The sequence below is a fragment of the Rhodnius prolixus genome, unplaced genomic scaffold, assembly GCF_049639745.1.
Source record: "Rhodnius prolixus isolate KJV_2025 unplaced genomic scaffold, Rpr scaffold_2, whole genome shotgun sequence".
In the NCBI taxonomy this organism is placed as follows: domain Eukaryota; kingdom Metazoa; phylum Arthropoda; class Insecta; order Hemiptera; family Reduviidae; genus Rhodnius; species Rhodnius prolixus.
Window position 1 is genome coordinate 12,465,322 of NW_027411592.1, and position 26,727 is coordinate 12,492,048.

Here is a 26,727-nt window from a genome sequence, read left to right on the forward strand (position 1 = left end):
ACTTTTAATTAGAACCATGTAGAACTCTTTTAAAAGCTCCTAATTTGTTACTATAGTTTGTTAGATTATTAAAAATTCTTACTTTAAAATAATTTAAAAAAGTAAACTGCAGTATGAAGAAATTTCTATTCATCTTAAAGAATCACAAATTCCACAGCCAACACATATATGAATTAGGCTCAATGATTTTGTTTACATAGATATTTATTTAAGGAACCTGAACAATAATTTCAATATATTTATTTTTTACAAGAAAATATTTTCATTTTATCATTAATTCAGTGAGAAACATCGATAAATTTATTTAAATTTTTATTTAATGAATTGTATACAGCCCGTGCTGCTATCTGTGTTGTCAATGTTAATAGGCCTAAAATGTTGCTGTGGGATAGGCTTTAATTGCTGGTGTAATCAGTCTTTTAATTCTGTTTTAAATTAAAGTGTTAAAAGTTTTTAGTGTCAGTGAGTTTTTTTTCTGTTCTTTGAAGAATGGAAAGGAATAGGTTTCTTCGAGCGAAATGGTTAGTACATAAATGCAATGTTTACATCATTAATGGCCTATTTGAGAGCCATCTTTTCATTGAACAGCTTATCTTTTTACCTCTGATACTGTTTTAACATGGTTCAAAACAAAAACCTTTAGCTTCGAAAATGTAAGATAGGTTAACAGTAGTTAGACTTAGTGGAGTCTAGCATCTTGGCATTGAGTTTAAAACATAACCATTGTTTGGTTATGTTGTGTACGAACTATTTTTTTATTAATATGGTTTTATGCGAGTTAAAACGAGTTAATTGCGGATAGCATTCTTAATTACCTAGTCTTAATCAAATTCGCAATCTCAACAAGTTCCTGAAATTAAGATTTATAAAACGTAAGATATATACATTAAATGACTGTTATTTCATAAATCGGTTGTATTGTTTATCGCTTGCTAGAACCATTTTTCTTGATTTCGTGACAATATTAACTTTTAATGTTAGTTTCTGTAATTGTTTTGCCTGTTTTCTATTTCTCTTAATTTTGGTAAATAGAAGATATTTGCAAATTATAACCCTTTGCAAACAGTACTTTATAGTAACTAAGGTTACACCTACTTTTGATAAGTTTTTGTTTTCGCGTGAAAAATATGTTTTTTAAAGTTCATTATTATAGATAAGGGCAGTATAACGTTTTCATGAAGTATCTGTTCTGTAACCTTAGCTAATTCATTTTAGTACTTGTTAATGAACGATTGTTTGTCTTGGCAATGTTAAGTTTTTTATTTTCTCTGAGTTTTAGGGAAACTTGTCTTGATTTACGTGAGTTATGATGAGTGAGTGAATTAATTTATGTGCCTAGTAGTATGTTCACTTCACTTTACTATTGGATCTTATTCTCTCTAAAATAAGATTAATTTCCCGTTTTTTAATTACCGTAATTTCATTGTTTACTCTTTGAACTATAATTTTGAATAAGAGTTATTTTTTGAATAAGAGTCTACAAGCTGTATACATGATACTTTTATTTGTGTTTCAGATTATTAAATCGCTGTAGCACAAGTGAAATCATGCCTCAAATATGTAGTAAGTATATGCTTACATTTTATTATAAATAGAAAAATAAAATTGGGTACTATGTTGTAGGGATCTTACTTGAATCCCTACATACACAAACAGGCCTTTTTTGTATGGTTGTTACTTCCACACTGTGGTATTTGATGTTGAACAGGATATTTACATATATTGCATTTCAGAAATGCATAAGTGATTTTTTTCTTATTGTAGGTTTAATAACAAGTATTAAGGTGAGAATAAATATGATTTACTTTCAACATTCTTATAGTTTTATGATTTCAGGCTTAGGAAGTAGTTTCGAGGGGGTCTTTGTTAATAATTGTAATGTTTTGAAACCATTACAGCGCCATGGTAGGAAAATAAAAGACCTCGGGTTCCGGGCAAGGATAGCTGTTCGGAATTTGGATGCACTGCTTGTGAGAACACTGCTGAACAGTATGTGCCATACTGTTAATGCAGTCAAAATTAATAATGCGGTAAATTAAAGCTATTCTGAAATTATATGTGTAGAAGGCGTTAGTTGCTGCCCAAGTTGTATATATTTTTATGTATTTCCCATTTGTTGCTTTAAGTAGGATTCTAAACTTAATTGTGAAAACTAGTTATACTGTAGTTTTTATGTAAATGTTGTCAGAATGCACGAAAGGTTTGGGTCTTTTGGTGGGGTTTGGAATGCTCTGTTACTGCACTTTTTTATTTAGTGATGATTGCAATTTTGTGTAATCGCACTTCAAATTGTTATGTAGATGTCATTTTCAATCTGCTCTTATGTGTTATAATATCTTTCGTTGCGGTCAGATTCTTCTGCAATTTTGTTGTCTACGTATTTCCGTTAGGAGACCTGAGCTATATGGCTGGAAAGTTTTCAGTTTTTAATTCTAAAGAGTTCGAATTACGTAGCTAAGATATTTATACATTACAAATTTCGTATCTTTCAAATGATTTTAAATAAATAATAAAAATGTATTTACTTGAATTAATGGATTCAGTAGCCTTAAAGAAGTGCAATACTTTTTAACTTTGCACTGTTCTACATATGATACGTTGTAATGTTTGTTTTAAGAACTTGTATCTAAAAATAAACAAATTCGTTGAAGATTTTCTCAGATCTTTACAAATTTATGATGAATACTTCACAAAAAAAACAACAAAAAAATGAGTAGGCAGAAGTTCTGTTTTCAATAAGAACTAATTCATCTTTTATGCAACTGTGCTTTAGCACAGTTTAAAAGCAACCTGAAGAGTAATAATTTATTCTTAATGTTTGACAGAAATTTTTTACAGTATTTATATTTATGTCCGTCCATAAGAGTCAAGTCTCGAAATCTATTGACTGTTATTTTATTTTAATTAAGGCCACAAGAGAGTTCTGTTACTTATAGCTAGCATGTTCATATGATGGTTTATTTGTTGACATTGTTATGATAAGTTGTAATACAAAATAGCGAAGTCACTTGTTTTTTACAATTGCATTTTTTAAAATATAAAACAAATTAAAAACTGTTAATAAAATAATATTTAAATTTTTTTACTGAAATTGAGAGTTCTTCTTCTTCGCTTCATGGTTAGGTTTGTAGCGTGTTCCAAACTTCAATATCGTCACTTTCTCCATGATCTAACATAGGTTCTGGGAGAAGGCTTGTATGTATTGACCTTCTCAACAACCTGCAGTATTCCATTCTATTCTTACGAGGCTTGGTTTCCTTATTTTCTTTGATCCTGTCAATATTAGAAAATATCTAGAAATTTCTGAATACCCTCGTTCCTCATTTCATTCCTTCAGGATTCAGCCTTCTAACCTTCCACCGAAATCAGAAATTTCATTTCTGCAGACTGAAGAGGATGTTCATATTCTGAGTCAGTGCCCATGAATTGGAGGGTAAGAAATACTACACCGTCAAAATTGTATAAATTATTAACTGTTTCCTTCCTTACCTTCTTGTATAATGTATTATGAATAATACACACATATCTTTTGATTCTACTTACTTTGTTGTCTAGGATATTTTCACATTTTTAGCTTACATCACACCGCACGAAATGATAAACTAGTTCTCCTATTTTGTCATTCACATTTACTTTGAAACTTTTCAGACGATTCTCTTTGAAGCCACATCCAGTAGATATGTTAAGGTTGAATAGATTTTGTTGTGCTGGTCAATTTATTTCACAGATTATTTAAATATGAGTTTGTGAGTTATGAGTTAACACAGTATCACGTGAGAAACTTCTTGAAACAAACTTTTTACCTCCTTTTAATTAGGACTTACTTTACTATACTGATGAATAATAAATTATATTGAATTTCATTGGGATAAATATCTATAAGAACTAAAAACTTGAAATTAGTAATCTACTTACTAAAAAAATCTTATTTAACTTTTTCTTTAATTAGTGGAGTTGAACAATTTTTTCTTAGAGATTCTAAAATATCTCAGTAAACTTTATTAAAATGGAAGTCTTTTCTGAGAAATGGTTATAAGGTGAGCGAAAATTGATCCTTTAGGTCACTCACCGAACAAAAAATCAGAACTAGGCTTCCATCACAAAGTATCTTGTAGATTTTTGGAAATCAGTGTATGACATATGATTACGACTCCAGTAACAGAATCGTATTCTGACAAAATTCAACATTTTTGGCATCACTTAACAGTGTTCATGTTGCATTGTATTTTTGATTGTAGACTTAGTGATTCTGAATCGTAGGTTAGGTTTTTTTGTACTTTTTCGCTCGGGAAATAATATTTTAAACTTATATATAGGAATATATCTTTTCTTTCTTGTAATGAGCTTTTTAATGTCACAGCTCATATTTCATTACAAACTTCGTTTTAATAGATTATGTTGGCGTTTGTGAAAACATGTATAGGATTTGAGTTTTACTTTTAAATTGTAAAAAGGTTTTTGTAATATTTCAAAGGAAATATGTGTTTCCAAAAACATAAAATTATCTATTTTTAATTTCTCAGTTTGTGAAATCTGAAATTACTCTTCTTTTTTAGCCAGGATCGTGGTATCAGTCTTAATTAACAACAGTGCGGAAAACTTGATGCAGTTTCTTATATTGCAGAAAACTATTAAATTTGAACACGAAATCTGAATTATTAAATTTGAACACGAATTCTGAATACGCTTAAGTAAAAATGAAATGCATACTCTGTTAAAATCGTCTAAAATAAATACTGTTCACCTAACAACCTTCTATCTACCAGATTTCGTCTAGGAAAATTGCCTTTTAATAGTAATGTTATTTGTCTATTCCTTAGATTAATGTTATCTATCTATGCAAAATGGATTTTTTTATTGTACTTCATAGTATTTTTAAAGTTCATAGTGAGGCTGCTCATCTAGGTTCAATTGTTAAATCAGTCGGTATAACATAGAAACTGAACCATAATCATACAATACGTATAAAATGAGTGATAACTACAAATATATACATGAAATGATGGCAGTTAATTAAAACTGTTTTATTTATATATCGTCCAAGGCAGTTAAATACTGGTGTTGCGTGTTTACCAAGTTGTCTCCATTAAGATATTAGTACTGATGCAAAGAGAGTACAACTGGGGATATTAAATTTGCTGTATATATGGTAACTAATAATCTCCATTGAATCCATAATTATGACCTCCACAAAACTAAACAAGTTCTTCTGGTCAATAACGATATCTCTAAAAAAAATCTTTAGGTCATTCTACGAATAGTACTTCTCGACCCAAGCCTAAGTTCCCTAAACTTGGATCTCTCTTCAAACTGCTTTCGGAATTTCCCTTGTTATTTCAGGGGATGCAATACTACTGATTTATCATTTTCTTCTCCAGGTGTACGTTCATGGCTTGGTGCTCATCATTGTTTTCTTTCATCACGGTAAAGTGGATAGCCAATACTCTCTGTATACTCTTTGATTACTTTTATGTACATATAGCGTATTTTGTTTTTGCTTCCGTGTCAAGGATGTAAACTTTTTCGCAGCATTCGTACCAGCTATCTCTTAAAAGTAGCATTTGGACAATTTCCCAACAACATGACCACCTGGTGTTTCAAACTCTCGGCTAATCCTTAACTCGAGTATCCTTAACTAATATAATGTTAAAGCGACCTTACTTAAAACATCTGCAGGTCTCTGGAATCCCTGAAAGAACTCTTGCTTCTATGGGACCTACGGACTTGCAGATTGGAGTTGTTGGTAATAACTATTTGAATTAGTTTCTCAGTCAAATCTAATTCAATACAACGTAAATGTGCCAATTCATTTGCCTTTTGGTCGAATAAATCTCATCTTAATACAAATTTCAATGCATAATATGCAGCAAGTTAGGTGGTTTAGATGTTAGTTGTGTTAGCCTTAGTTTATATTATTAATTTTCTTAACTAACTTTGTTGCTATTTAATCAGACATTTTTTTAAATTTTTGACTAGGGAGTTGTTTATTTATTTTTTAATTAATGAAGGTAATATCAACGCTTCTTTGGACTTAATTAACACTTCTAATGAACTTCTTGATGAAAATTACAATATATTGATATTTAATACAACTCAGGACAATTCAATGATTTCATGATGGTATCTCTCGAAGGTGCATGAAGATCCGAAAATATTCAGAATACGCTGAAACGCTTGCATGCTCTGATGGATGTCATCATTAAAATATTTTATTTTTATTGGAATTTAGGTATATCCAATAATAAGCTATCAGAAAAAAAAGCTAAGTTGAAAATTAAGCTACCCATGTAATTGGATAAAATATTGTAGAAATACACAAGGAAGGCATTTTTTTTAAATAATTAGAAAATATGCTTTAGAGGTGGATGTGTTTCACATCCTCGGATACATTTATCTCCATCGACCTGATGCATCTTTATACCTATTACAATATTACCAAAAGATGCTAAGACATTTACTTTTCTTTATCAAGACGGGCCAGAATTCATAAGAATTAAGTTTTAACTTACACAAGTTTCTTTTTAAATAAGAAAAAGGAAAAATTAGCTGAGACCATTTTTACCAATATTTTCGGCAGAGCAAGTGACATTTTGACCTATCGTGACTCCAGATTTCACAATACTTCTTTTTTGGACGATCTTACTTAATAGTAATATTACTTAAAAATATATTTAATATTATACTACCTCTTAAAATCACAATTTCTTGATATTGGCTTCTTGTAATTCATTCTAACTTTTGTTACTTTACTTAAGTATGCTGCAGATAATCTGTGAATCTTTTAAGGATGGAACTGTTATCTTTTTAAAGAATTTTGTTACTTTGTTCATTAAAATCGTACGTCATTTCCAAATAAGATCTTCTCTTAGGAGTCAAACCGATGGGTACACAAATCTGTCCCTACAATTATCTTGATTTCCCGATGTTCAGCTATCCCATTTCCAACCAAGATGTTATTAGCCTTCTGACCCAATAGTTTTTATTTTTTTAGTCTCATTAAAAACAAAAAGTCTCAATATTTTCAGCTTTTTTAATTTTTGTAAAATTATTCTCTTTAAGAAAGTAATTATTTAGAAAAATTGAATCACAGAAAGACAGCTTGAATGTAACAATGTTACTTTAGATAACAGCATGTTAATATACATTTCGTGCGCTATTTTTTCATGTGCTAATAATTTCTTACAGGCTGGGTGTACTTCTTTTTTGTGGGCTTCAAAAATTTAAAATAGCACTAAAGTATCTGTTATTAATATTTATATATAATATGGTGGAATTAGAAAAATAACTATTTTCTTTGTAGACATGTTGGCACTTATCTGAACAGTTAAAAAAAAATCCAAACATTTTATTTTATGACATTTCTTTACATTTTTTTTTCGTTTTTTTCAGGCTTTAATGCTGCATAAGAGGTTTTTATTCTGAGAAGCTACATACAGAATGTCACAACGTGGCAAGCGCCAAGCAAGTCGATTAGATGATGGACCGGGTAAGTGTACATTAATATAATAATGTTTTTTTACTTGAACAGATGAACTGAACGTAGAAAAATATGTACGTGTAAATTTCTATTATAAGCAAATAGTGCTGAGTTCTGTTGAAATGTTCATCTTATAAAAATTTTCATCATTTGGAAATTAAAATGACATTACAGCTAACATAATACGTGTAAAGTATTTAAGTAGTAAAGTAAAATAGTTATTAGGCTATATGGATTCTTCAATAATCATAAAATTTAACTAACTAAACTTTTAATCCATTTGGTCTTAATATCTGTCGTATTTATTGGTTCATAGAATCAGCAACACTTTGCAAGAGTTAATTTCATTAATGATACATCCATTGATACAATTCTTTTATATTTTGAGCTCTGGTTTATTGGAATATGAATTGAAAACTCGTTTTCCAACAAAACTAAATTCAAATTCAAAAGAAAGTGTACAAGTAAGCAACATAATTAGGGACAACACTTGCCTACTTAAGTTCAATTCACTGCTCAAAGCAAAGAAGTTATTTTAGATGCATACTTTATCATTATTATAATTTCCTCTCATAATGCGAAGGCCTCTTCTCTTGGTGGCTGCCTAGCCACCGGATTAAACAAGCCATAATGTGGGCGGTATCTGCTGCCCTCCAACACTGAAGATACCGCTTACTTATAATGTGGTGAGCTTGCTTGGCTGCTAAGAAACCACATCTAATTGCCAGCACTTGATGGACAATTTTAGCGACATGTTGTGAAACTTGAAGTAGCCATCGAGAGCCAAAAACGAACGAACATCAATAATTTCTTTAATATTTTTGAAATGCTGGCACCGTATGCAAACATCATTTATCACTGCTGTATACTTAATAATATTCATTTCATAATATTCGTGACCTGGTCTTAGGTACTTAACATGAAACTATTTCCATATAAGTTCTCCATTTCTCAGCTATTTGACGCTGATTTGGCTACGTTCAGAATCATTTGCATCCTTTATTTACTAATATACAGTTCGAAACCGGACATTAGCCTGAAATGTAAAATATAGCCTACAGAGAAGTCTGCCTGCCGCCCAACCTTCCCAGAGAATTGCCCTAAAAAGAATTTTTAGAGAAAAAGATATAAATCTAAGTGAGAGGTCTACAAAAATGCCGTGAATCCGATTTCGAGAAAAAGAACAATCCAAATGGAAATGGATTTTTAATAAGTGAAGAGGTACTTAAATTCCTGTCGAGGAACTTTCTTTGAACTTGTTTTCAGCCCCTTATTTAAAGTACCCAAGAGTTAAAAAAAATTGTAATTTGTTGCAAATAAACGCTAGAGAAAAGTAAAGTAATCTCCTATTTTTTCAGGAGGGGTTTAACGACCAACTACCAATTAGGTGTCATGGACGGATGCGGAAGCTCATATTTTACTTTAACAATTTTTTTAACAAATAAAAAGTAGTCATACGCGGGATGCGAACTGGGGATCTCCAACTTACAAAGCCAGGCTCTTCACCATTAGACCAACACCCGCCCCATGAGATCTCATGTGTGCCATGTTGAGGAAAATCGGAGTCATTTTCAAGAAAATCCAAAAATATTCTATTCATTTGGTAGCTTTTCCAATCAGCCGATTTCCTACAAATTTGGAACCATAGTTACACATTTCATTATTATTATTATATAGTTGGCTAGGCAGTACAATTTTCAAAAATGCTCTTTAGAAAGAAGCCTTTTAATGTAACCAAAAAAGGTGAAATTAGATTGGGATTTTAGGACTTAGAACTTGTAGACGAGAAATCGTCACTACTCGAATTCATTTAGTTTGCACAAACTGCATGTTTGAGAACAATCAATATCTTGGTCTAGAGCATTGGGTTCTAACAATAATCCAATCTTAGATCGTTCTTGGATAGATTAATAGTGGGCCCAGTTTAGCTCCCATTTCAAATAGTTGTCAGAAAAATATTTGACAAACTAATATTGCTGTTGGAAGTTGCTAATACTGCCGTCCTGGGATCGTTTGTCTACTGCTACCAGTTCTACCAGTTTCTTCATATAAAAGAATTCAATATAAATATTAATATTTATTATCAAATAAAAGTTAATATAACATTATAAAGAACTATAGTTATATGTAATAGATATATCTAAACCTGGCTGTCAAAAAGGCAATCAAAATTATGTTTCAGAAGTACATTTTATGACTTGAATGACCAATTTAAGCTTTTGTTATATCTTTAAACAATTTTCCCATTTTTTTACGTTCAGGAGTAGGAAGTTGATGTTTATTGCTATTCTGATTTTTTATTTTGCATTTATTATATTTAAAAATCTAAGTCATAATTCTCATTTACAGTAAAATGGTCTATGCTATTATATTGAAATTAGTTATTTAATATGTCTATTATAATTCTTTTTTATTCTCTTTTGCAGTCGCGACGAAGAGGCGTAAAGCGCGTTGTGCTACGGCGGCATTGGCGGAGGAGGAAGAAACCCCCATGGAGGTATGGACTCCTCGGCCCAATTCTGATCTTAAGATCTCAGCAATATACAACAGAAATGCCTCCGAAGCACCCGCAGAGGTAATTTTTTTTTTCTTGTTCCCCTTGATGAAATAGTTAATGAGATATGGGTTTTAAGTAATAAAGTATTTGGTGCAATTAAATTTTCCAGGGATCATAAAATTTTGAAATGTTTAAAATTAATTATTATTTGGCAAATATCACGTGATCTTAGTACATTGTTCATAAAAGGAATAATGTTAATTTTTAAATAGTTTTTAAGTTTGTTAGATCCAAATCTCTTAATGGAATTTTATTTAAATGATTCTTCATCCTAAAAAACTATTTACTGCTTATTTTGCTGCGAGTATGAGTAGTTGTCTGCTGCAGTTAGCGTTCTAATCAATAGTATTTTATTTGATGTTGGGGTCCAGTTTTGTGCTAATTTGAGTAAAGATATGTTTCGAAAGACGTCTAGCAGAAGTATAGTTTTATCTCAAGAGTGTAGATACAGCTATCAAAAATCCTTTGTATGTGTGGGAACTTGGATAAGAACAGCCTCGAGATTATTAGAGTTCAAGGGTATTCCTTGCATTTGAAGTTTCTTTTCATTTAAAGAAACACCTGAAGCTACCCTGTCAGTTCGTTGTATATTATAATCGAGTAGTTTAAATCGATCAGGAGGTGTGAGCTGTGCTTCGGTAAAGCAAACAACTGTCTTGGAAGTCAGTAGATGTGCATAGTAGTAGAAGTACGTACTTAGTTCTTTATTTTTCCAGGCTACTAATGATGATTTGTTTGTGGAATATGAAGCTTTAGTTTTTCTATATATGAATATGAAACCTAGTAATTAATGTTTTTAAAGGAGGTATCAACATTGTGATTTTTTTTTTTATGGAGTTTAGAGGTAAGAGAGAGATTACAGGTGGACTGGAGGGGGCCTGACTGAATCAGGAATTCAAGTTGAATTTGAGTCTTCCAATGATGGTCTTGCAAAGCGTGATTTGTTTCTATACGCAATGTTTTTTTTATCATATTAGATGTAGTTGACAGTGTATTCAACAGTTTATGTATTTTGCCATTGGCAATTGTTGATTTGGGCAATCCATGAAGTCCGTGTAACCATGAAGTTGTCATAAGTATATATTTAACACATTTATAATCGTGTGATCAGTAATTTGTGGGTCATTATTGTTGGCTTTTAGTTCATTGTAGGTTGCAGTTTCTTTTTCTTCTTGTTTCGACGGTTGCATCTAAATAGTAGAGCCAAGATAGATGGAGTATTGTTTTTCCTTCGTCGTAATTATCCAAACTGTTGAACTCAATGGAGTAGGACCATGAGAGAAGTAGTGGCAATATCTTTAGTCTTAAAAGTGTTTCTAGCTGTAAATCTCGTCCACAAAGATAAGTACGAAGTTTTATTTAACTTATACGAAGTTGATTGATTAACATGCAACCCTTTAAATACCTCAACAGTTTGAAGTGTAGAAATGGTTTGCTTCCTACATTGCTCGCCTTTTATACTTAAAATACAAGGTATAATTAATTTCTGAAAATATATTCAAATTGCTAAACCATTTTTAACCTTCAAGCGGGTGCGCCATTGGGAGTTACACGACCGGGATTTCACACAGTAATATCATTATTTTATGATCCATATGAAGTATGTGCTTAAACAATTTTATTGTATTTCTTTTCCCGTGCTATTTCCGAAGTACTTCTTATATAATCATCCATTGATCATTCAATTTACTTCAGTACGATTTTTTAAATAAATACAAATTTATTGCACACTCATGTGTAATCAGAAACTCTGTTAACATAATCTTTTGCAGTAATACATTGACTATATGAATTCAATCCATATGAAAATAAATACTTTTATTGGCGTCTTTTCATCTTTTGCCCATATTCAGCAGTTTTATCAGTACGCATTTGATCATTTGTAATGCTCCACACTCTTTACAAGAATTATGTCTCTCAGAAGGAACATTCTCATTTAAAACTTCCATGCTAAATAATTATTATTACTTAATTTCCCAATAATTACTATTTTCTCTGCTAATTGCATTAGTTTAAACTGAAAGGGTAAAACAAAAATTGGTTTTATACCTGTCTTGCGCTAACTGGGCCCAGAACCTGTTATATTTATTATTATGAAAGCAGAGAAATGATCAGTAATAATTAATTTTTAGTATTCATACATTTAGAATTATAACGAGTCAATAATGTCAAATGATATACATTATATTCAAACGCCATTAGCAGTTAAGGAATTTTTATCTTAGGGGTGCAAAAAGTTGGTAATTGCGAAAAATTGTGTAAAGTTTCGAATAGTAATAATAATAATAGTCTTTATTAGAATAAATACTGTCTCCTGGTCGTAAAGATTCGAATAACTTCATTAATTTTTTGCCTTGATTAAAATTACTTTAAGAAAGTAATCTACGAGAAATAGCTCTCCTAAAAATAAATCAGATATCTCAAATGAGGTATCGACATTCAGAGGGGTGATAGTCATCGACTAACGTCGTTTATTATTCTCAGATTCCTCGATATCGTTTCTTGATTTTTCATGTACCAAACTTCTGTCAAGATGGTATCATTGGGTCAACAAGTAAGGATTACCATAAAATCACCGTCGTGTTCCTGTAAAAAGAAGAAGAAGATGATATTGACCTATTCGGAAATGCATTATTAAACACTAGGGATACCTTAAACAATCAAGCAGTTAAGTTCTGCAGGTAGAGCAGAAAATCTTTGTTCAAAGCAGTTTGGAACTCATTGGAATATACTCCAATACTTATTTATTGGTTGCCTCAAACAATCTTGCTGCACTATGTTCCATACTACTTACTTCACACTGCGGGAATTGCATTTCATTCTGCATAAAAATTTTACAGACACTTTGGTTAGCTTCTTCCTTTGTTTTAAATTCTGAAAACATGATATGATATAAATCTATTCTAGTTTTAATTTTGGTTGAAATTCGTCAATCAACAAATTTTTAATGAATAAATTTCAAGTTGGACAAATATTTGTGATTTCAGTTATTCCGTAAGGACCTTATTAGTGCAATGAAATTGCCCGACTCTGAACCATTGTCAGCAGACGAATACTGGGTAATTACTGATCAATGGAAACAAGAATGGGAAAAGGGCGTCCAGGTACCGGTGAATCCTGACTCCCTACCCAGGGCCAGTGTTACTGTGGTTTCTCAGGCCTCTTCAGTTAGACATCATCATGATTTTAAGCTGTTAGTTTGGACATTTTTTTATTTTAATTTATTTATTTTTATTATTCTTATTGTATTAATAAAATATAATTCAATTTTTCAGGCCCAAATCAAAATACATCAAAATTACAAAAAATGAAGATTTTAAACCAGACGAACATTACTTGTCCCCAATTCCATCTAAAGCGGAAAAGGTGTGTTCGTATGATTTGGATAACTGCGATCTTGCTTGGCTTAAAATCATTAATGGCGAGAGAGCAACGATGGGTGAGTACAAGTTTAAGTTGACTATTTCATTATTTAGAAATGAATGACTGCTAGAAACTGTAATACAATTTTTATTATTATTAGACTAATACTATCTTTTCGCTTATTTCACTTAAAAATTGTATTCAGATTTTATTATAAATTGGTTCAGTCATATTTTGTCATTTGTAAACATTATTAGACTACTATGTGTGCTGCACTATATATTCTCTATAGTGCATATTATTAACTAAAATGTTACATTTATAGTACGGCATAAAATAATAAATGTTTTTATTTATTAGTTCCTTATTATTATTCAAATAGAGTGCGAATATAATAGTTATTTTTTATTAAAAAACAAAAATAGGATATCATCCAATACGAGAGGATCAGCTAGAGAGAGTACTTGAAGAATTGGAAATTAGATGTTGGGACAAAGTGCAAAACTTGATCAAATCAGAAGAAGGTCTTGGAATTGAATTTGATGAAAATGTTATTTGTGATGTTTGCAGATCTGTAAGTACACAGAATTTATAACTGAAATTGTATTTCCTGTATTAATTAACGTTACTATTGCTAACTTTTGCAAATTCGATAATTTAATGACTAAGAAATTAAGAAGAAAATTACATAATTATTATTTTCTTAGTTAAATTGCTTCTTGTGAAACTATTTACTAAACGAAATAATACGCTATTTTTTAAGTCATTTTATTTATTTAGTACTAAAGCTTTATATTCTAAACTTTCAGCCTGATTCGGAGGAAGGAAATGAAATGGTGTTCTGCGATAGTTGTAATATTTGCGTACATCAGGCCTGCTACGGGATTACTGCCATTCCATCTGGGCAATGGCTCTGTCGGACTTGTGCTGTTGGCCAACGTCCTGAGTGCGTATTGTGTCCCAACAAAGGAGGCGCCATGAAATGTACAAGATCAGGTCATAAATGGGCTCATGTTTCTTGTGCTCTTTGGATTCCTGAAGTTTCAATTGGCTGTGTAGAGAAGATGGAGCCTATTACAAAAATATCCAGTATTCCTGTAAGTACCATCCTTTCTCTTACTAATGTAAACAGTGATTTAGTATAGATATTCAGACGTTATAATAGTAGTAGTTATTTACTGTCTGCTAGATAAGTAATAAAATGTTTTCTTGATTCGCAAGTAAATTGTTGCAATGTTTTTTAAAATGCTAAATCATGCATTAATATTTTGAATATTAATTAATTTTTCAAGCAACAAAACATTGAAGCCTGATACATTGAAATATTCAAATATTTCAGAAGAATGGTCAAAATTGCGTTAATCTTTAAAATTTTGTGAAACAATCCGTGTTTCACCGTTGGCAGGTCTCAATACAAGACCGGCACCTAACTACTACAATATAAGGCCCTTAACTACAGTCATTATGCCTTCAGTCTTGTTGATTAAAACAAAAAAAAATTAAAGCTAAACGATGCTATACCAGACATGAATGTTCCAAAAATTTCTTTTCAGAATTTCACAACTTATATGAATTTAACATTTAATGCAATATAAATTTAATTTTATACATATTTAATGACATTTCCGAATCTAAAATTATCTATTATCCTCTATTAAGAAATCCTTTACATAAGCTATAAAAAAAGATGACAATCCACACAGTCTCGTAACTACAATGGGATTGCATTTAATAATGTTATTGTAACCCCAATAGGTACGGTATTGATGTCTGATTTAGCAAATGATAGCGGACTTAAATAATTCAAGCGATTTTTTCGGGACAATATTCTGCAAAGACTAATTAAATAAATTTAAAAAAAAAAGTGGTAAGAGGCCAGGAGTAATTTGAAGCAAATTTGTTGAAAAATCTACCCCCGTTCGCCAGATTTACCAGCCTCTAAGTTTCTACTTTACCCAAATCTATAGACATTTGTGACTGAAAAACTATATGAGTTCAAATGAAGAGGTGACAGCAGCTTTTCCCGACTTCCCGATTTGCAATTCAGGAATACAACCTGTTAATTAGAAAAACGGTGGACTAAGGGCATAAAGAGTAAAAGTTAAAGAGGTATAGTTTTTATCTAAAACACCTAGTTTTTTTTCCTTCTTGCTCGGGAAATTTTTAGTAAGCTCTTGTAGTATGATTTTGTTAAAAGAGACAGAAATGTTATTCTTTTCAACAGACTTGGTTTCAGATTTTACGAACGTTTTAATTGATTTTCTGTTTAATTATCTGTGACTTAATAAATATTAACAAAATAAATAACTTTTTCTCAGGAGATTTTCTGTTATTTATCTTATGATGAGAGTTAATTATGTTACAGCAAAGCCGTTGGGCTCTAATATGCGTTCTCTGCAGAGAAAGGGTGGGTGCTTGTATTCAGTGCTCAGTAAAAACATGTAAGGTGGCTTACCACGTCACATGTGCTTTCAAACATGGCCTAGATATGCGAGCAATCATTGAAGACGAAAACGCCGACGATGGTGTAAAACTAAGAGTAAGTTCTTTTTTATTAAATATACATTAAATTAGAATTAGAAGGTAACTTTTTTTCGATCAAATTAACAAGAGAGATACAAAAAGTTTAGAAGTGTGCCAGTAAATACTACTACATAAAGTTCGTATAAATAATTACGCGTTTTTAATTTCTTTTCAACTTTGCTATCAACTGATAGCATAATTCTTTGATCATTAAGTTATAATTCTTTTTGAATCCGAAACAATTTTATATTATTTTGTTTCAAAAATTGTTTAACGTGATTAGCAGTAATATATATTATAAAATTCATGTTTAAAAGAATTGCGAGTTACATCCTTTCTTAACTTACTGCATGCTAGTTATTTGTACGTATAGTGTATACAATATAAAAAAAAAAAATGAAATATGAAAAACGGTAGCAAAGATTTGAAATATCGTTAAGATGAATATTTTACTCAAAAGTAAGAAACAAGTATTATTTTTACGTATATATAATTACTTGTATGTTCATTGGTAATGATTTTTTGTTTCCTCATTTCTCATTTTTATAGTCATACTGCGAAAAACATAGTGTATCTCCGAAAAAGGATCACTGTGGCTCAACATCTGAGGACGATGATTGCAAGAGAAAGAAAAGAAAAGATATGACATCTGAAGAAAAGAACCAAGCAAGAGCAGCAAAGTTAGTAATCTTTGTCTTTTATTAGTTCGTAATGTTTTGCGATTTTTTTAACCTCGAAAATTTGTATGCTCCGAAAGGTTATTTTAATTGAACAGAATTAATTTAAAGAAATGATCTTACAGAATGTTCTATAAACTCTTTTATTGGAAGCTTCTGTGTCAAGCTTTTCTTTTTATGATTCATTTTTATATATTTAAAAGTAAATGTTAGTTCCAACCTTAATGTAGTAAACTTCAATTTGTATTAATATAAAACCGAGCCATTTAAGGTTATTTCTTCTGGAATGAAAGGTCCACACAGTTCATTTAATTGCTTGTTAATACCGTCTGAGCGTTTGAGATTTCTGTTATTTTAAATCTCTGTTTAAATCTGATCAATTTGTAGGCACAATTAGGACGTAGGGCATGTGGTGTGTCTAATTAACTGCTTTAAAAAAAATATTGTATTAGATGTGCCCTTTAGTGGTAAGAGTTATTTAAAATAAATAAATAAGTAAAATTAAATCAATCACTTCACACTTCCAGGTTAGCTGAGATTGAAGCAGAGTTCGAGAAACATGTTAGCGCCAGTGATGTCTCATGTGTACATCACGATGTCGACCAAGAGGCAGCAATATCAATTTATAACTATTGGATATTAAAGAGGCGTTCTGGGAATAATAAACCACTATTAGCACCACCAAGTCATCACGACGCTGCTGATTTCTTGACTAGCCATCATGAACAGGCTGACCTAGATAAGATGAAGATGTTCGTCCAGTTAAGACAGGATTTGGAAAGGGTGAATACCTTTTTTTTAAATTAAAAATTTCTTCTGCCTAGTATATAACTTTATTTAAATGATTAAGAATGTAATTTGTGATTTCGTTTACATTTACAACGAGTAATTTTAATTTTCTTATTAGCATAATTTTTTTTTTTATAGAAATTAATACTAATTAACTTGACTGTTTCAGGTACGAAATCTATGCTACATGGTCAGTCGAAGGGAAAAATTGTCTAGAACTTTCTTCCGTATGCGTGAGCAGACATTCCATAAACAGGTTGCCGTTCTCTCTGAATCATCATACTGCCTTAGCTCAGCTGAACTGACGGCAGTAAAAGAGGCGAATCATGGTCCCTCCATCTATGACCGTTTATACTCACACAAAGATGCACCAGAATTATCAACAGATTTTGAAACTGTGTTAGCGAGAATAGCTGGAGTGTCGTCACCCACTCCCGAAGATAAAATCAGAACTGATAGAAATGGAATGAGGAAAAGAATGACAGAAAATCCTTATAAGAAAATGTATGTTAACGGAGGATTGGAGCGCCGCAGAAATATTTACACTAGCATGTCTAGTGGCAGCGAACCTGATATCAAACGAATAGATAGCCATTCAAGTGATGGGTCAGGGGTAAATAACAAGAAAGGCAAGCGATTAAAGAAGAGAATTATTTCTAGGGTTACCAATGACACCTCTACCGAGGATGAAGATAAGTGGGGCACACGTAGAAATAAGTCGTTACGACAGATGGAAAAGGAGCTTGGAGATCGTAGCATTACTGACGATAGTGACGATATACTCACATTCGCTCATAGCCGTCGAACTACAACCGACATATACTCTGATTCAGATACTGACTCATCTCAGAAGGATCGAAACGATACTTCTCATGCGGTAAGAACAAAAGCTGCGGTGAAAGAGTTTACAGCGATTAGTAAGAAGAAAACAGGAAGAAAATCACCCTCGAAACCTAACTGTAAAGCCCCTCTCATAGTTGCAGCTGATAGTTCTATGGATGATGAATATTATAGAAGTAAAGACAACTCGACCACTTCCAAGAAGTCTAGTAAAGAATCTGCTCCTTCTGAACTTATTGTGCCCCAAAGGCAAGCAGCCAAGAAAGCGACAGAAAGCATACGGACCGCTCACACTAAAAAGCTGGAACCAAACCAATCAGATCAGGAAATTGTCAAAAGTACATCTCCGACTGAAGATAAACAGAAAGTAAAAACTTTGAAAGTCAAAAATAAAGAAACGTCTAAGGATAGTAAATATATTAAAGAAGAAAAGTCTAAATCTTGCTATAATGATATTTACGATTTTGATAAGGATTACGATCAGGACATCTTGTCATATGTTCCGCAAAGACAGGCTGCTAAGAAAGCGGCCGAACATATTAAAAGTGGTCTTCATAAACCACCAAATGCGCCTGAAAGTGAAAGTGAAGCTGCAAAACCTAAATCAGTAGAACAAGTTAAAATAAAGAAAGAAGAAATTCCAAAGCCGATCATTAAGAAGGAACCTGAGGTTGATAAAAATAAAAAGGTAATCAAACCTCCAGATTTAAAAGGAAGAAAAACTCCTAAAATTTCAGTTTCATCTTCTTCTTCGTCTTCATCAAGCAGTTCTAGTTCAGGTTCAACATCTACTTCAAGTTCTTCTAGTTCAGAAAGTAATAATGAAGAGGAAGAAGAGAAGAAGGCCACGACACCCCCAGCAAGACTTCCGTTAGACAAGAAAAATCTATTTGATCTTCCCTTATTAGCCAAAGAGGAAAAGAAAGCCAAACTTATCGAAAAGAAGCCACCTCAAAAGAAGTTTGAAATTACTTCTTTTCTTGAGAAAGGAAAACATTCAGTTCACAGCAGTTCTACATCTAGTACTTCAGAATCTGAAGAATCTTCTGCCAAAGTAATATCTTCTAAAAAACCAGAAATACCAAAAACTAAGGTGGCATCTTTGAAGCAAGGAGAAAGTAAGTCCTTAGAAACTCGAAAAGATGATTCTGTCTCTAAGGTGGCGACTAACAAGAAATTGAGGAAAACGCCCGAGAAGAAGCTTAAAACTTCCGATGGGCGGCCTGAACTCGAATTTCAGCAGCCGCCTACTGAGAGAGAAGAATCATCACGAGAAAAAAGTGGACGTAAAGGAAAATCAAGTAGTTCTGCAAGTGATAAATACTCATTGCCCTCGAAAACAAAAGAATCTAATAACAAGATCGAATGTCCGCCTAAAGAGGCCAGCACCGGTAGTACAGGAAGTAGTCGAAAATCTTACCCAAGTCAAGAGGGTGAAAAAGGAGATATCCAGCTCAAAAAAGATCATTCCCAAGGAAGAAAGAGAAAACCAGATGATCTTGAGAAAGTCAACCCAATCAGCGAAAGGAAATCCACTTCTTTCAAGCCAGAGAATGTTACTACTAGCTCTGAAGAGTTTGCCAGGTCCCGACTTTCTCCAGCTCCGTGCAAGAAAACTGATAAGAAGGTAGGGTCAATTTCCCCATGTAAGAAATCTGATCCTCATGTGCTTACAAGTGTGTTAGAGAGAGAAATAGCTGAAAGAAAAGCAGGGAGAGATCTTTCTGGTAAGAGTACATCTAAAAAATCTCTTGATAGGTTGTTTGAAAAGAGAGATAAGCTTGTGAAGGAACATCTGAAACGGGAAAGTAATAAAGAAATTCATAAATCTCCAGAAAAAGTAGTGAAGGAAGTCATTCCCAAAGAAAATGAATTCTTCACTGATGAAAACAAAAATGACAGAGTTGAGGAAAAAACATGGCCAAAATTAAATAGTATTACGGATATTGTAAAGGAAGAAGCTTCTGTACCTGAAAGAGCACCTTCTCCAGAAAAACAGCTTAAGCATGTACCTCGAAGTTTATTTTCACCAGTACCTGAAACATTCATTGAGAAAAAAGAAGAAGTAGTAAAGGACGGAACAGTCGGCAATAATAATCAAATGACTAGTACGGATCTCAACTTACAAGTTAAACCTTCTTTACCAGTTTTATCGCCATCAAATATACAAGATGATACTGCAGCTTATAAAACAGTTGTTCCTGAGCCTCTCCCTCCATTAGACAAACTTGATAGTCTAAATTTCGCTAGTTCTTGTAAACTGGAATCAGACACTCTTAACTTTCCGCCTGATTCAGAAGTGAGCGAGAATGTTGGAAATGAATCAAAGAAGATTAGGTCGAGAACGTCTTCGTTGTCAGCAGGGCAAACTTATCAGCAGAGATCTATTTTTTCACCACAGCCTCCAACTAAAGATGCAGTAGAAGAACTTTTTGACTTTGACCATGATATTCTAGCAGTGGACGAAACAGTGAATGAAGATAGCTTTAACATTGCTAGAGATTCTCAGGAGAGCGCTCCTCCGGTATCATTTTCTTTTAATAATGATTTCCTGTTTAAAATGGAATCGAAAGAAGATAATGCTAGAGAAACATTAAATTTAGTTCACAAATTAAGAATGGGGTATGCTAAGAAATCTCAGTCAGACGTGAATGATGATGATTTGACCGAACCCCAGTCAGTTCAGGCCCCTCCTACTCCTACTGTAGAAGAAGAATCCTCTCAGGTGGATGAACAACCTCCTCCTTTGGAACATATCAAAACACCACCGAAACTAGAAGCTAAACTTGAGCCTTCTGAGGAACCCATTGAACTTATAGCACCGACCATACCAGAAGAGATAAAACAAAATACTGAAATAGATTTAACTGAACATAAGACATTAGATGTGGATGTAATGGAACATACAATAAATATGATGAAACCTATCATGGATGAGGCCGTAATAAGAATGTCTGCTGAACAACACATATTACAGCAGGTAGGATCATCTGAAAAGCATGACATGCCAACTTACGAAAATAGTGATCATTATCAGTATCCAACTTACAGTTTACCGGTGGAAGTAGGCAAAGTGCCAGGTCGCGAGAAATTAGATAGAAGTAACAGCGCCCAGGCTGACGAAAGGTGGGTGCCTCCCAGTATTCCCGCTAGTGTGCATTCCTATGATCCAGTTTCTTCTCCTTATAGGAACAAATGGGCTGATAGCGAAATTATGCCTTCTAGGCATTCTGAAACCTCTTCAGTATCATCCACATCATCTTCAGAGCATCGAGAAGAAATTGAACAGCCAAAACACGATGATATTATAATGCCACCTCCTACTGCAGCTCCTCCTATTATACCTGAGTTGCTGCCGTTTCAAGGTCTTCAGACTGGTATGACCTATAATCCGTGTCACTTGGCAAATCCTAATCAGTTTCATTTTCAAGAAACACCTGGTTTTACTGTTGGTGGAGTATCAATTTTCCAGACAACCGCTTGCTCACAGATGCCATTTTCCGCAGGTCCTCCGCCTATATTTCCTCCAAATTTCTCGGCACCTTACAGTTCACAACATGCGCTTGTTAATAAGCCAGCCGAAGAACCTTCTATTCATATGCCTCCACCGCCTCCGTCCTGTTCGGCTGCATTTACTGCTTCCTCTCATAATATGGCTATCACTGCTGGTCTAGTGTCCACTAACCAGACCATGCAGGACCCTCCATTGACTCCGCTTCCGTTTCCTCCTGACAGTTGCCAGCAAGTTGCTTCACACCCTCTTGAATCACCAGCACAAAATGCTGATGTTTATAATCATCAACCGCCACCTTCAGTATCATCTGAAGAGCCAGCTACACCTAAACCTGGAAAGAAGTCTCCGTCCAAACCTACGAGGACTTCTGCAAGATTTATCGCGCAACAAGGAAAATCACCTGCCCAACAAGGAAAATCTCCTGCGCAAATGGGTAAATCACCTGCGAAATCACCAGGTAAATCTCCACGACAATTGGCGGCAAGGGGTGGAAAAGAAACTGGAGGCAAGAGAGGGCGGCCACCAGGGCGCGGAGGTCAAAGAGGTCGAGGGCGTGGAAGGGGTAGAGGCCGAGGCCATTCGATGCACTCCGATACAATTCACAGCAAGCTCGTTGGCACGGTTTATGACTTCGATTTTGATGACGATGAAGAAAGGGATAGCTTGGAAAATTTGAGAGCAATGCGGGAACGGCGTAAGTCTTCTGATGTACATGAAAAGAAGGAATATTTTACAAAAGATTGCTCACAATCGCCAAGCCTAACTAGTCCAAAAAGTAGAAATTACAATGATATGAGAGATTTAAGGCCTCCTAGCCCAGGAATGAGAACAGATTCCAGGCCTGTGGTTGAAATACCAAGGGTTGATATAGTGCAGCCTCTTTTGCCTGGTCCAGTGGACATGAGAACCTACAGTTCATATGATCCTTCTACAACTAGTGGCAGTACTTACCATAATCACATAATCGATCATTATGTTGCACCAAGTAATAATGAACCTGTAAGGGATTATGACGAAGAACTTGAAGAGGAAATTCAAAATCTTAAATCAGTCAACGTGGCTAAGCCTTTGGAAGAACCTTCTTTAACAACTGTCGCTGAAGACTCATCTAGCAAACAAGATTCCAGGAATCAGCTGAAGGTAAAAATTAAAGGTCCTTTCCTGGATGCCAACTATACATCTGCTTCAATAGTACAGCGACCTACCATAAACAATATTAGTCAAAGTGAACCGCCAGCCACAGTGTCTAGTGCTGTCAGCTCAACAGGAACATCTAATCTTCGAAGAATGAGGAAGAAAGAACTTCTTAGGCAGTACTGGACGCAAGATATGAATATGGACGAAACTACCAGTAATGTGACACCAGTTGCGCCAACTCAGGATCCTCTCGTTAGTAGAAATGTCATTACAATACCGAAAGCTGTTGCTTCTATGACAAGCATACCAACCAGAGAAGATTACAAAGCAGTTGTAGATGCTAATATGGAAAAGAAAAGAAAAGGAAGGGAGAAGGGAAGTTACGATAATAGCGAAATTGAGAGAAGGAAAAGTATTTCCAGCAGTAATATTTCAATAGAGAATAATCAGCCTAATGTAAAGAGAAGAGGTAGGGGTGCAAATAAAACTGTACCCATGTCTGGAACTACACCTAAACTTAAAATAAAGATAGGAGGGGCAGATTCAGGAAGTCAACTTAGTGTGTCCACAATGAGTAACGACGACCGAAAAAATTTAAGGGTGAGACCTCCGAAGAAAAGAATAACAACTGGAAGCAACGGAGGTGGAAGTCAAAGTTCTGGTCCTTCTGTTGAAGAGTTGAAAAGAGAAAGCATGAAATTCAGAAGAATGGTTATGGCTGACTTTGATGAAGAAGAGAAAGTAGGGGCAAAGAAAAGGAAGAGAGACTATGAAGAAGTCCAGGTAATTGCTAACGATGAAACCACACCAAGGCTAATCATCAGATTTAAAAGGCCAGATGACCCCTCCGTTTCAGCTGCTGCACCTTCAAATCCGCCACACGACCCGCCATCACATTCTGATGATAAACGGACTTCACCGGAAAGGACTAGTGAGTGCAGTGGTGGTGACGTGAACAATGTGCGGACGTGTAAAACAACGCCGATTAGATTGAAATTATCGCGATGTGAAAAGGGTTACAAGATGAAACATAGTGGTAGTAGTTTTAGTAGCAATAGTAGTGATAATACAAAGACAACAGGGGGCGAAGTAGAAAGTGACGGAGGTGTAAAGGACCAGACAGCTCATCCTCCGCCGCCAAGTGTACCGCTTAGCAAAGATTGTGAAGTAAGGTGATGAACGCTCAAAGCCTAAGGGTAGAATTTTATAATATTATATATTGTTATTTGTTATTCGATCTGACATTTTCAAATCAGTTTTACAAAAAGAAAAAAAAAGGAAAAAGTGATATGTTGTTGTCACCAAGTGAATTTTTCACAGCACACTCAAAGTGAGCTTTTTATAAAATGTAAATAATATTTACAAAATCTATTAAAAACAAAAAAAAAACTGTAAATTTTAAATGATAAAAGAGTTATATGTGTACGTTATTGCTAAATTTATAATGTTAAATGTAGAAAATTTCCTCGGGACGTCCCAATTTTATTTAGTGAATGTACATTTGCACAGTGTAATAAAATAGAAAAATTAATAGATTATAGTTGACTTATATAAGTGCAACGGGAAACAAAACTAATAGTGTACAAATGTCAATTACTGTATTGTACGAGCAATGATATATTTTTGTAAATATTGTGTGTTCTATAGTGTCATATATTTAAATGTGTTGCATTATTTGTACGGTTTTATAATTTTAAAGTATATTGAGATTACCATATGATAAATTACTTATACTTTTTATATGATTAAAGTTGGCCTAAACGAATTTATAACTACGTATCTTCTGCGTATAGTAAATTCTTTTTGTTTTTGTTTTTAATGGATCGGGTAAACATGTAATTATTCTTTGTTTTTACCAATTAATATTGCCATAAAAATGTTAGAGTAATTTTCTTCGGAGGTATTTTACTTAAACTTCATCCCATTAAGCATTTTTCAATGGTCTTTTGACAGTTTTTTTTGTTTTAGCTCGATCCTAAAGTACAATACAGCGCGTGTGTTGTTGCCTCTATAGTATTTATGTAAATAAAGTTGTAAATAATTTATATAATCTAATACGTACATATGAAGTAGAATTTAAATTAATTTATTTATTTTGTACAAAAAAAAAAATTGTTTTTAAATTAATTTGTAAAAAATGTTTTTTGTTTGTTATTGATATATTTATGATAAATCTTATAAATATATTATGTAAATATACTATATTTATAATTAATAAAGTATAAATAACAATGTACATTAACTATACATGTAATATGATGACACAGTTCACAAAACTTTATGGAGATCAGCATTGCCCTTATAATCAATTTAAGAATAGTTACTATTTATTTGAAGTATGTGTAGGTTTTTATTTAAAGAAAAAAAAAAGGGATATAAACCATGACCATTAGATGTATATTACCGAAGATGTATAAATAGTTAATTTTCTATTTTTTTACATTAGTTTTAAAATACTTGTGATTTTTTTTTTTGTTAAAAACATTTTTTATGACTTGTTTTGTTTTTATTCTCCCCTTTTTGATTTAGAAATGGTAATAGTAATATTTATTATTCACTATATTAAAATGATCATCAGGGTGGGCCTTAGTTTATTACATTTAATTGACTTTTAAAATCTAAACAAAAATGCAATGAAGTAAGTGTTTCCAATTCTCATTAGCCAAGCCTACACATACAATTATAGTAATTTATCTAAATGTACGTGAAAAAGAAAATAGTGCTTTAGAGGTTCTGTTTAACAAGAAAAAAAACTGGGTGCCTGCATCTTATTTTTAATTATTAACGGAATTCATTAAAAAGTACTTCAGTATACTCTTTTCCCCATGATCTCAAATAAAAAGTCCTCTTCGGTGGAAATTTTTTTATGCTAACATGCAAAATTAATTTTTTAAGCGAATTAGTAAGTAAAAGTAACTTTTATTTTTATTTTTACTCTTTTACAAAATACTTTATCAGTTGTACCTTGAAAAAGACCACAAACATAACTTAAGTGTAACAGTTAAATCTTGAAAAACACCACAAACAGAACTTATGTATTAATACTGAATAAAAAAAAAAAGAAAAAAAAAAAGATTTTCAAAATAAAAATTAATTGAATATTTAAAACAAAAAATGTGGAGATTGCCACTGAGAGACCCACTGATGACAGACAGGTATGTGTACATAATGAAGGTGCTTGTTCGATTATAAATATACATATATATTATCACTTGTTACTTATCTCTGTATTTTTTTTTAAATTGTTATTAAACACCCAAATTTAATTAAATTTAGTTTCTCTGTGTTTGGAAAAATCAAATCTCATCCCCGATGTCATCACATTAGATCTACAATATTTTTGTGAATAAAAAAATAATTTACAAAAGAAAAGTATAAAATCCCATTCTTGCCAGTATTTCACATTATACCACAGTTACATAATCATTTAAAAAAATATAGAAAATTAATAATAAGGGTAAACATTTTGCTTTAATTTTCTTTGTTTTTAAAATTTTATTTTAAACAAGAAATTGTAAAAATTTTTAGAATTTTAAAACATTTTGTATAGATTGTTGTTTTGTACAGCGATTATTTTGTTATTTTATTTTATTTTTTTAAAAATAGTTTCTAATTTTATTGTGTACTATGTATTGAGAATATTTTATTATGAAATACTGTAAATAATTAATTGATGCTGGTCCTGTAAGATATGGTGTTTTAATGTGCACATAGCCTCGTATTATAATTTTTTTAAACAAATAATTCTTTTTATTTCTACCTAGTCAACTCTCGTCTTTCAAATTCTTAGTGTTTATATCTAGCCAGAAAACTCTATTATTTATCATACAAATTTCGTCATTCACAAGAG

At 32.6% G+C, this 26,727-nt stretch overlaps 1 protein-coding gene across 4 annotated transcripts; it reads left to right on the plus strand.

The window, feature by feature from the left end:
- The first annotated feature begins 332 nt into the window (after window positions 1–332).
- On the plus strand, window positions 333–26,621 carry rno (PHD finger protein rhinoceros). 4 transcript variants are annotated; one of them, XM_074117899.1, is made up of 13 exons: window positions 333–521; window positions 1,517–1,563; window positions 1,899–2,030; window positions 7,390–7,486; window positions 9,904–10,052; window positions 13,022–13,227; window positions 13,310–13,473; window positions 13,823–13,971; window positions 14,207–14,494; window positions 15,763–15,936; window positions 16,470–16,600; window positions 17,125–17,380; window positions 17,556–26,621. In XM_074117899.1, exons 4-13 carry the CDS (start codon window positions 7,438–7,440, stop codon window positions 24,051–24,053), a joined length of 8,064 nt encoding a protein of 2,687 aa, XP_073974000.1. In that variant the 5' UTR covers window positions 333–521; window positions 1,517–1,563; window positions 1,899–2,030; window positions 7,390–7,437; the 3' UTR covers window positions 24,054–26,621. The 4 variants fall into 4 exon arrangements, with proteins under 4 accessions (XP_073974000.1, XP_073973999.1, XP_073974001.1 ...); XM_074117898.1 differs by lacking the exon at window positions 1,899–2,030; XM_074117900.1 differs by lacking the exons at window positions 333–521; window positions 1,899–2,030 and adding an exon at window positions 854–872.
- Window positions 26,622–26,727: the final 106 nt, after the last annotated feature.